The sequence below is a fragment of the Panthera pardus genome, unplaced genomic scaffold (genome assembly GCF_024362965.1).
Source record: "Panthera pardus isolate Hobbes unplaced genomic scaffold, ASM2436296v1 HiC_scaffold_16, whole genome shotgun sequence".
NCBI classification, from domain to species: domain Eukaryota; kingdom Metazoa; phylum Chordata; class Mammalia; order Carnivora; family Felidae; genus Panthera; species Panthera pardus.
In genome coordinates, this window is record NW_026526721.1 from 11,296,565 (window position 1) to 11,308,544 (window position 11,980).

The 11,980-nt window shown below is 43.4% G+C and overlaps 1 protein-coding gene across 1 annotated transcript; it reads left to right on the top strand.

The window, feature by feature from the left end:
- The first annotated feature begins 1,729 nt into the window (after nt 1-1,729).
- On the top strand, nt 1,730-11,682 carry ATP5PO (ATP synthase peripheral stalk subunit OSCP). Its single transcript, XM_019420254.2, has 7 exons — nt 1,730-1,856; nt 3,025-3,075; nt 4,014-4,124; nt 6,797-6,926; nt 8,553-8,665; nt 11,119-11,205; nt 11,501-11,682. The coding sequence occupies exons 1-7, from the start codon at nt 1,821-1,823 to the stop codon at nt 11,612-11,614; spliced, it is 642 nt and encodes a 213-aa protein (XP_019275799.1). The 5' UTR covers nt 1,730-1,820; the 3' UTR covers nt 11,615-11,682.
- Nucleotides 11,683-11,980: the final 298 nt, after the last annotated feature.

An 11,980-nucleotide genomic window follows, 5' to 3' on the forward strand; every position in this document is an offset into this window, starting at 1 on the left:
TGAAAAGCAGCCTGGCCTCAAGCACCAAGAACTTTTAAAGGGCACATACCCTCTCACCAAGTTGTGCCAGTTCTGGAAATCTCTTTGGATGTTATTCTAAGTATGAAAAGAAAAAAAAAAAAAAAAGGTTTGCATTTAAGATGCTCAGGAGATGCAGTATTGTTTAAAATGAAAAAAAAAAAAAACCACCTGGAAATCATCTGAATTATGTTCAAAAATCATTGAATAAGATACAGAATCCACTTGGTGGGTTATTCTGCAGCCATTAATATGCTCATGAAAATTATATAACTTTGAAATATTCTTATACCTTAAGCATGTAACCACAGACCATATCTAATTTAGTATCCTTTTTTCTCTTGTATTAAGGAAAAAGGCAATAAACTAAATAATATATGAGGTGTCAATCCGTATATATAATAAAACAATACAAAATAAAGAACTAACATTATTGAGTGCCACTCTGTCAGGCAGTTGTTTTAAATACTTTACATACGTATAATTTCTTTCTTTTTCCTAATAATCTATAAGGCAGGCACTATTATAATATCCATTATAATACTGAAAAAATGCTGGGAGATAACACACCCAAATATTGACAACAGCTGACTCTGGTTGAAAAGACGGCAATTACATTTCCTTGCACTTCATTGCATTTTTACAAGTTTTTGTAATGATGAGAAAACCGCCCTCTAAAAGGATATATTAACAAATTAATCTGCGTTCCTATAATAAATCTGAACAGGAAAAAAAATTTTTTTTTCAGTTGACCACAGGACCCCTTTGTTGCAACCAGGGAACTCTGATCCGTGCTCTGTCGGGCCAATTCTCTTCTGTGCAGAAGAGAAAAACAAAGTAAGCTCCATTTAGGCTGAAATGGGTTGGAATTCGGGTTTGTTTATGAATGCAGAGAACCTGGCCAACGCTAGTGTTGGGTTTTCGGTTTCGATGTCACACTTGCTCAAACCCCAGATAATCTCAGATAATCACTCCGCTCTACCCAGGAATCAAGAATTTAGGCACTAGTGGGGCGCCTGGGTGGCTCAGTCGGTTGGGCATCCGACTTCGGCTCAGGTCATGATCTCGCCGTCCGTGAGTTCGAGCCCCGCGTCGGGCTCTGTGCTGACAGCTCAGAGCCTGGAGCCTGTTTCAGATTCTGTGTGTGTCTCTCTCTCTGCCCCTCCCCCGTTCATGCTCTGTCTCTCCCTGTCTCAAAAATAAATAAACGTTAAAAAAAATTAAAAAAAAAAAAAAAAGAATTTAGGCACTAGAATCTCACATGCTCTCACAAACCCAAGGCAGTGCTGCACTCAGGTGAGATGAGGGGAAGGGGGTGTGGAGGTAGAGAGGCAGTCATGGCCCAGGCACTGGGCAGGTTGAATCCTCAGCGGGAGCTGTAAGGCTCCTTTGTTTTTATACAGAGCAAGGAACTGCACTTGATACACCCTTTGTTGCAGTAGAAAGAAGGGGTAAACGATGCTAATGATGCTAGTAATGAATGTGAAATAGAACATATGCCACCTATTTATCTAAAAGGAAATTTAAAATCTAGGGAAAAGAAATCCACCCAACTGTAAGGACCATTCAGTAATTCAAGCGTTTTATTTTAAGGTGCTGTCCGAGGCCACTAGCTCTAGAAGTCCAGCCCTTAACAACCACTTCTAAAGACCACAATTCCCAGACTGACCGCGACCTCGGCGCATGCGGCCTGGTGACCTACGCCTACATTTCCCAGCGGCCCGAGCGGCTACGCTGACGCACGCGTGCGCCCTTGCGTCTCTCTCGCTGCCTCGGCTTTGACCTACAGCCACCCGGAGAAGATGGCTTCCTGTGCAGTGTCCGGGCTCTCCCGGCAGGTGAGAGAAGGGAGGTCCTGAAAACTAGCGAGAGGATCCCTTCTAAAGTGACACGTAGCAGAGCCCTAAGAGCCACAGAACGAGACCACAGCTGGGGAAGCGTGGCCGCCATTCAGCGTTGTAGGGCCCTGCGAGTGGGAGCGACGCAAAGCGCTCGGGCGGCCCTACCTCCCTGGACGTCCGCGGGGCTGGCGGTGCAGGGGGACGCGTGCCTGACCTTGGCGTCCCCGAGCACAGCCTCGGGAGCAGCTAGTTTGAGGTGCACGGGAAAGGGGCGGGGGAAGGCTCCCCTGGACTCCGAGGAAAGGATACAGCCCACCCCCAAGTCATTTAACCTTGTCGTTGTGGTCAAACCTGTCAGGGGTCTCTAGTAATGCTAAGGAGTATTTATAAAACACATTTCACATTTTTATAAAGGAAATGAGACCGAAAAGTTTAAATGACTCGTCCTTGGCTGCTCAGCCAGGAAGGGGTAGTAGGTAGAGCTGAGATTCGAACCCACACGGTCATACAGAAGATGGGAGTTGGAAAGAAAATTTGTGGTCTTTATACCACATAGCAACACTATGCTTTACACATCATGACACCTTACAGCTTAGGTAAGTTTTTCATAAGTGAAAAGGTCTTTTAATCCCTACAACCACTTGTGTTATAGAACAGTTCAGAACTGAAATTATTTGAAGGTGAGCTGTGCCCTTGCAGCTGCTTTTTAAGCAACGAGTTCCAACTCTGTTCCTTGATAGACTAGATATACCATTTCTCAGAACTAGGGTCAGTTCTCACATCAGACTGCTGCAGTACTAAGGGGATTACTCTTTCTTTTCCGATAGCATTTGGATTCCAAGAAGGTACATCTCTTGCAGGTCATGACTGGAATCCTCTCACTTTTTATTAAAATCCTTCCTCACGGGTGGTAACAAATGCCAGAAATGTGGGGTTTCTTGGAACATGTATTTCATCAGAACTTGTGTTTTCTCTCTCATACTGGTGTGCTAGCCTCAGCCTGTTCCTAGCAAACTAGGAAGTTGGTGGGAAAGCAGTTTCCCAGGCGGCTATGGATGATGCTCAGTGGTGAAATTTACTCCTTGGGAATAAAGAGCAGCTCATGTAATCTCCGTGATGATACTAAGAAACTAATCACTTAAAATGTCTTATTATTGTTTTCAAGGTGCGATGCTTTAGTACATCTGTGGTCAGGCCATTTGCCAAGCTCGTGAGGGTATGTCAACTTTTGTTACTAATCGTAAAGTAAATGAAAGTGCGCGGTTAGGGCATGGACTTCTGTATAAGTACTACCTAAACCTTTCTGCATGATTTGTAGGTCCCAAAATGTGATGTGTGCGTGGGGATAGGGAATGGAATAAGTTGAATGCCTGGTGTGCAACAGGCCCGTGCTTAACCTTTGTGGGAATTTCTTAAAATCCCGTAACAATGATGGGAAATAGCTGGTCTTTTGTTTGCGAAAGAGGAAACAGACTGGGAAAACTCGAGTTTGGTCTCAGAGCTGGACTGGAACTAAATCTTTCTTCAAACCTGAGCTCTTGCACTGCAACCATACAGAACTGCTAAGCATATGTAGTCATATATTGATGGCAGCGCGTAGGAAAAAGCCTACAGTTTTTTGTGAAAAATAATTCAAGCATCAGGCATTCAGTAAGCTGCTAAAGAGCTCCATTAAACTGAACATTGATGGGGAGACACTATAGGGGAAATTTATAGTGTCACCATTAAATGTTTTCTTGGCTCTAACATATGCAAAACTGTCTTCTATCAGTGTTTAAAATCACCACTATGTGGAACTGATTAGTTACTGAGTTCAAAGAAAGCATAAGCTCATTTCAGAATCCATGTAATAATTGATTTATAGTTACCGCTGGAAGGGACTCTAGGTACCATATTTCCTAAGCACCACATTTTAAGATGAAAAATTGGAAGCTCAAAAATTGGAAGATTAAGTGACCTAGCCGAGGAAACATCCCTGATTTGTTTGGGAATTGCCATTCAGGATAGCTTTCTGATTCCATATTTGGTATTTAAACTTGTTGTGTGCTCTAAACAGTGTATTTTAATATACGTATTTAATCCTGCTATTGGCAGAATAATATCTGAAGTGATTTTCCTTTTCTCTTCCTCCCCCACCCCATCCTTTTTTTAAAGCCACCTGTTCAGATATATGGTATCGAAGGTCGCTATGCCACTGCTCTTTATTCTGCTGCATCTAAACAGAATAAGCTGGAACAAGTAGAAAAGGAATTGTTGAGAGTAGCAGTAAGTAGCTTTTCTGTTTATTACTTACTAAGTTTCCATCATAGGTTTTTTCCTTATTTGGCCATGTTTCTCTAATGAGGTATATCCTAAGTGAAAATGAACTACAAAAAGAAAAAAGAAACAAAGCCTGTTTTCTGTAATCATGTTGATAGGAATAGTACTGGGTATTGTTATTCTGAACCTATTGTATAATAGGTACAGGCAGATACGAACAAGGATATTATTAATATTAGGAACCAAGAGTTGAGGCTAAGAAGAAATAGAGGTCACCTTTGAAAATCTATGCTTGTATTTCAGGCAGTTCTAAAATAGTCTTTAGAATGTATTATAACTTGCTTTGCTGGGAATTCTCTTTATGGAGCCTTTCCTCATTTTCAACTTTTTATTTTATCCCCAAGATGTGAGAGGGAAATAACCAAGCAGAGCCCTCTGGGCAACAAAATCAGCAAAGGTGTATTGAGCTCCAGTACAGAACTGACAGATGGGGAAGCTACAAGGGACAGTTTATTTTTACACTTTGTTTTTTGAACCTGGAAAGAAGAGTGAATTAATTGCATTAACAGAAGTGTACCAGTGTAACTTGGGAAAATCTGTTGTAATTTTAACCGAATTTTCTAGTTAACACGTTTCTGTCCACTTTGTTGCTTCCCCTTCTCTTGCTTTATAGCTGCCACCTCCGACAATAAGCTCTGCATTAAAGGAGGAGAGGGAGGGGAGCCTGGGTGGCTGAGTCAGTTAAGCCTCCGCCTTCAGCTCAGGTCATAATCTCACGTTTCTGAGCTCGAAGGCACAGAGCCCGCTTCACATCCTCTCCCCCTCTCTCTGCCCCTCCTCCTCTTGTTCTCTCCCTCTCTCAAATCAGATAAATAAATTTTAAAAAAGCGGGGGGAGAGGGAGACACAGTCTAGCGTATACTCTCTCTAGAGAAAGTTTTGCACTTTTTTAGTTTTATGTTTTAAGAATTTCTTCTATTTTTAATCCACTTATTCCTGAAGATTTTTTTTTATCATACTATTCAGAAGAAAAAACCCTCATAAGGCTAGTCATATAGGGTAATATTTATTCTGTTCATTTTTTGTCTCAAGCTTTTTTTTTTTTTTTTTTGGAATTTTTGTCCTAGCAGACAGTAATGTTCGTTCCATATTCCTTTCTCTGTCCAGTTAGCTCTACAGATGATGCTTACTGTCTGAGTTAGTGTGACCAACCCACAGAGCCAACAGCCTTACTGTTGGAAACACTTGGGAGAGGGGTACCAAGAGCAGACAGGATCACACACAGGCATTTTTGGAGGTGATAATTATTGCCCGCTACTTGTCATTTGTGCCCATTTTGTTTATTTTTTTTTTTAATTTTTTTTAATGTTTATTTTTGAGAGAGAGAAAGGGACAGAACACAAGTGGGGGAAGGGCAGAGAGAGAGAGAGAGAGAGAGAATCTGAAGCAGGTTCCAGGCTCCGAGCTGTCAGCACAGAACCCGACACAGGGCTTGAACCCACAAACCGTGAAATCATGACCTGAGCCAAAGTCAGACGCTTAACCAACTGAGCCACCCAGGCGCCCCATACATGCCATTTTAAACCGAACAGTGGTGTTCACAATGGAGTGACCTAGATTGTGGGTGTTAAGAATGGGGTTTGACTATAACCTGGAAATCAGTTAAGATGTGGAGACGTAGAAAGGAGGCACTTACCTTAAGACTCTTTGTAAGTGAAAATTAGCAATTTTTTGGCACTGAGAGGAAAGTGATGCTACACAGGTGCCACTAACTGCCCGTTGGATGATACAACAGAGAAAGATGGGAAACACGAAAAACCGGATTACCCAAATGCCAGCTTTTAATTTGTGTAAGTCCGCAATTTTTATGGAAAATTGTTTCTATGGAGCCAGTCGCATTGAAGTTTTAGCATTAGGTGGTGTATGACAGGTAGCCTGGATCAGAGCAGATTCTGGCCGAGAGCCTGGGAGAAGGTGCTAGCAGTGAGTGAAAGGCTGACAGGTATTTAACTGAAAGATGCCCAAACAGAAACAGCCATTGTTTTGTTAGAACCCTGGCCTGATACTAAGGGGAGCAAGGTGCCAGAAGCTACCCTGGGTCGCTGAGGACAGACGTTTATGAATTAACAAAGTGGAGACGCGTGGTCCCTCTCCTGGTAGCTGCACTCCCACTGTTCGTCCACCCTGCCTCCCAGGCTGATTGAGGCTGCTCTGGAAACACCAGAGTTCTCTCACGGGGCTCTGTAAGAGGCAGGACAGAATCAGGATCACTCTGACACAGAGAGGCCCCCCTCCAGGGGAATAACAGGGAGACTTCCTTTGCTGTTAGAGCACCTTTTCAGCTGAATATTACCCTTAGTAAATACATTAACATATGCAGTTCGTTGAATCTCGGCTGCTTAGTTTTTCTGTAATCTCTCTTGAAAAGCAAAAATAAATTTAAGAAACTTCATAAAGTATCTTTAAATTTTTCCAAGAAGTACCATTGTATCTTGTGTAAAACCAAGGTATGGTGTATTCTCAAAGGCAGAGAAAATTATTTGATTGTAAACTTTTCTTCATACATGCTTTGAGAGTGCTAATTTAATGAAATACATGATTCATAACGAAGTATGTTGTGGCAGCGAGGATCGTTCATGCACTAAAGAGTTGAAGAAATTATTTTTTTGGTACTTTCAGCAAATCTTGAAGGAACCCAAAATGGCTGCTTCCATTATGAATCCCTATGTGAAGCGTTCCGTGAAAGTGAAAAGCCTAAACGACATGACAGCAAAAGAGAGGTTCTCTCCCCTCACATGCAACCTGATCAGTAAGTATTAGATCTTTTCTACTGAAAATCTTGCCCACTGGAAGTGTGGTCCGTGGACCAGGAACGTCAGCATCACCTACCTGCCTTTTGGCCGCGATCTAAGGACTTAGCCAACCTAATAAATCAACCTACTGCATTTAACTAGCTCCCCAAGTGAATTGTTTGTGAGTTAAAGTTTGAAGAGCACTGTCTAAAGGATATGACCGTGTAACGAAGTAATTGCAGTCAGTACTTTTCAACCCGTGGAGAAGACAGATAGGATTCATAGCAAGGAAACGGTGTGTAACCAGTGGCTGTATCTCTGTCCTCAAAGACATTTGCATTGTTTGGTACATTAGGCTTGCTTTTCAAGTCCCATGGCCAACCCAGAATACATGTTCCAAAGAACATGTATTCGTGGCATCATCTTTGAATATAGATAATATGTTAATTTGGGGATTTGTAGCCAAACATTGGAATCTAACCTGAAATATGAAAATCAGGTTGCAGGCCATGGTCAGGAAATCGCTTGGAGATCTGTAAGGCCTCTCCACACACCCGGCTATTTTAAATGCTTGTCAGTGCTGGGTTTTTTTAAACACTGAATATACTTTTTAAATACCAAGGACCATCTTCTTCATTCACATTCTTAAAGGACATTGAATATAGCATTCTAAGGCCACAAATCTAAGTTTGCTTTTGAGGTGAATATAATACCTCGTGAATAACCTAGGGGTTTTTGTTTTGTTTTGTTTTGTTTTGTTTTGTTAGAATAGTATACTAACATACAAATATAATTTGTTGTCAGTTTGGCTTACATACAACACCCAGTGCTCATCCCAACAAGTGCCCTCCTCAATGCCCATCACCCCACTTTCCCCTCTCCCCTACCCCCCGTCAACCTTCAGTTCTCTGTATTTAAGAGTCTCTTATGGTTTGCCTCCCTCCCTATTTGTAACTTTTTTCCCCTTCTCTTCCCCCATGGTCTTCTGTTAAGTTTCTCAAGATCCACATATGAGTGAAAACATACCTTTCTCTGACTGACTTATCTCACTCAGCATCATACCCTCCAGTTCCATCCATGTTGCTGCAAATGGCAGGATTTTATTCCTTCTTGTTGCCAAGTAGTATTTCATTGTATATATATACCATATCTTCTTTATCCATTCATCAGTTGATGGACATTTAGGCTCTTTCCCTAATTTGGCTATTGTTGAAAGTGCTGCTGTCAACATTGGGGTACGAGTGCCCCTAGGCATCAGCACTCCTGTATCCCTCGGGTAAATTCCTAGCAGTGCTCTTGCTGGGTCATAGGGTAGATCTATTTTTAATTTTTTTGAGGAACCTCCACACTGTTTTCCAGAGCGGCTGCACCAGTTTGCATTTCCACCAACAGTGCAAGAGGGTTCCCTTTTCTCCACATCCTCTCCAGCATCTATAGTCTCCTGATTTGTTCATTTTAGCCACTCTGACTGGCGTGAGGTGGTATCTCAGTGTGGCTTCGACTTGTATTTCCCTGATGATGAGTGATGTTGAGCATCGTTTCATGTGTCTGTTGTCCATCTGGATGTCTTCTTTGGAAAAGTGTCTAATGAATAACCTGTTTTGAGTGATTTTGATGTTACTGAGACACCTTCACTTTCCCAGATTTGCTTGCTGAAAATGGTCGCTTGAACAACACCCCTGGAGTCGTTTCTGCCTTTTCGACCATGATGAGTGTCCACCGTGGAGAAGTTCCTTGCACAGTGACCACTGCATCCGTAAGTGACAGCTTGTTGCTGCTGTATTTGCTTTGACATCCGTGCATCGCGTTTAGCATAACGAAAAGAAAAAAAAAAAACAGGCTAAAATCCAGAAATCGGGAAAGGTGATTGGTCACTTAGGAGGTTTGCTTCACTTCTTACACGGGCTGCCATGAACCTGCGCTGTGGAGGGGCCAGTGTGTGTCCCGTTAGTGCCTCCCTACCCGCTGACTGTTCGGAAGGACAAGACTGGACTCAAATGTGTTAGGAAGTAGTGGTTTATGTTCCCTCACAGGTTGGAGTTAGTTCACAAATCCCTTGGTAAGTAGTCTCCTGAAACTGGACTGTCTCACCTTTGGTGGCAGCGAATGGGAAGGGTGGGAAGGGCAGGCCCTTGTGCAGTTGCTGACGTGGCTGTAATAATAGACCTATATGCCGAGTACTTCGTAATGTATTATTTAATGGCAGCGTTGTACGTGAGGTAGAATTATCCTTATTTTACAGATGAGTGAACCCAGGGAAGTTAAGTCATTTGCCCAAAGTGACAAAATAGGGAATCAGGGTTTGAACATGGCCCTCTCTCTCACAAGTACACGTACCTTAAGCTGTGCCACCTCCCCAGAATTCCTTTTGTTGATGTCCTAAGTACGTATTTTCTCCCTACTGTAGTTCAGGCCGCATAGGAAATCAGCCTTGAGGGGCTTACTTATCAGTAGAGGACGGCGGATTTGCTTGGAATACGCAGCACCTGACCTCATCTAGGTTAATATTTCTGGTATTTCAAAGATCCTCTCACTGTCCAAAAGAGCACGGCTTCAGAGAGACATTTTACCCCAGATCATGTATTTGCACGTTTGTAGTTCATGGTCGGTGCCACGAAAGTGCACAACTGACTGCGAATCCTTACAGCTCAGGCATCTGCCCGGGCCCACTGGGCCTGCCCCAGTTCTCGGCGACAGCAGGGCCCAGATGAGGCTTCACCAGGCAGGTCATACCATCCCCGTGGCTGAGCACTGGTATAAATTACGTCATTCAGTGAGTGCAAGGACATGATTTTTTCATTTATTTTTTACTTTTAATTAAAAACAGTTTTTTTTTTAAATGTTTATTTTTGAGAGAGAGACCGAGCGTGAGCAGGGGAGGGGCAGAGAGAGAGGAAGACACAGAATCCGAAGCAGGCTCCAAGCTCTGAGCTGTGAGCACAGAGCCCGATGCGGGACTCGAACCCACAAACCACGAGATCATGACCTGAGCCGAGGTCAAAAGTTTGACTGAGCCACCCAGGCGCCCCAAGGACATTATTTTTTTAAAGGGTGCATATTTTTGTAAAAGTTTTTTAGAACCAACTGTTGCTAGTGCAGCAGTGTTTGATGTTGAAACTCCCGGGTAAACTCCCGGGTAAATAAGTTTCCACTGTTCAAAAACAAAAATTATTCCTTGATTAGTGACTAAGGGCACAGTCTGTAGAAATAGACTGATTTCAAATATTGCAGCAACTGGGACCTTAACCACTCTGAACCTGTTTTCTCCTACGGGAAATGGGAATAAGAGCCGCTGGCCGCCCAGAGTTGTCCCGATTAAAGGCGGTGGTGGGTGTGACCTGCCAGCACAGACCGGTGCCTGGCACCCGCTAAGCCTCTGAGTGGGAGGTGTGCACATACTTCGGAGCTCTGTAACGTTGGAGGCCTGGCGAATGATGTCTTGATTAAACACCAGTAGACTTTCACACCAGCTCCCCCAAGAGGCGTTAGATCTTTGCGAAGATGGAAAGCCTTATCTGCTAGCTTGTGGACCCTTAGGTGTGGGGGTGGAGAGAGAGGATTTGTGACAAGAGGCCGCTCCTTCAGCCTTTCTCGCTCTCCCCTCACCAGGAGTAGGAGTTGAGGCAGAGAGAACACAGGCTGACCTCTGAGTGCTGGCTCTGTCAGAGTCAAGTGCAGAGCCATGCGCCCCCAGGCGTTCCCCGTGAGGCTCGGAGTGCAGCATGCTTCTAGAAGCTCCTGGGAACCAGAGGTCTTAGAGATGCTAGAACCGGGTCAGATTGCAGCTTTCCATCCAAGGACATAGTGGCCTCCTGCCATGCCCACAGGGCTGCACGGGAGAGGCCTGTGTCATCAGGCATCATTAACTTCAGTATTGGGGGGGGTTCTTCCTCAGTCCTGTCTAAGTCGTACCACTGATACCAGGGAGCAGAGACGGGGAGGGAGTGGCATTTATGGGCATCAGTGACCCGCCCAGTGAGCTCGCCGAGGTGTTCTTGTGGGACGGGACATTGGCATGTTCCCGGCACACCAGGAGTAACTTGTGAGTAACTTGCGCTGCAGCTCCTGGAAGGGCCCAGAGACCACACGGAATTCACGAGGCCTGTCGTGCTGATGTGTGCCGGGGGTAGTTTCTTCCTGAGCTTTTCCGTGGAAAGTTCTGTTCTGCTTTATCTACTTAATTAAAGGATGGTTTTGTCCTTTTTTTAGCCTTTAGATGAACCCACTCTTGCTGAATTAAAAACAGTCCTGAAGAGCTTCCTAAGTAAAGGCCAAGTATTGAAATTGGAGGTTAAGGTAGGTTTTTAATTATGTATGGTGTGTTTCCTCAGGTTCTTTGACACTGTTGACTGGCTGTAGAAACTGAAAAATTAAATCTCACCAAATACTAAATTGTTTCTAATAGAAATTTTATGTTCTCAATTTAAATGATTATGGATTCCATTCACAATCTGACTTCTTTTTTCTAGACATAATGATAACATCTTACATTTGTACAGCATGTAGACTTTTCAAAGTACTTTTTCATCTTTCTGTTCGATCAATGAAATATCAATGCTTTTCCACATTTCCAACCTATTTTCTTTCCTAGATTGATCCGTCCATCATGGGTGGAATGATTGTCCGTATTGGAGAGAAATATGCTGATATGTCTGCGAAAACCAAGATTCAGAAGCTGAGCAGGGCCATGCGGGAGATTTTCTGAAAGTGTTGATTTTCTGTCCGTGAAAATCCCTAAACTTGTAGCAACAATAAAATGCTTCCTGAACGGAACATATACTGTTTACTATCTTTTTTGAAGTGGAAATACAGAGAACCTTATTTTCTATCTTTCTTTCAGAATCCGCCCAGCTAAAAGGTTAGAAGCCCCGTTGGTTGGAAGATTTTAGTTTGTGCAGATTACTCTTAGGAATTTATGGAAGCTTGTGTCATTAGGAAGAACTGTTAACATTTATTGAGGCCTTTATTGCAGGCACCATTAAGTCCTTAATGTGTCTTACCTCACGACCTTGGCCTCTGGGCACAGAGCCCGGGGAGGGGCTGACCCTGTGGGCGGAGTTGATGCCAACAA

What these genes read in the sequence shown, in the direction of transcription:
- ATP5PO (XM_019420254.2), top strand. Translation starts at nt 1,821, where the DNA reads ATGGCTTCCTGTGCAGTGTCCGGGCTCTCCCGGCAG. An exon ending in TGTCCGGGCTCTCCCGGCAG is followed by an intron (nt 1,857 to 3,024) that starts GTGAGAGAAGGG and finishes ATTGTTTTCAAG; the next exon opens with GTGCGATGCTTTAGTACATC. An exon ending in AGGAATTGTTGAGAGTAGCA is followed by an intron (nt 4,125 to 6,796) that starts GTAAGTAGCTTT and finishes TGGTACTTTCAG; the next exon opens with CAAATCTTGAAGGAACCCAA.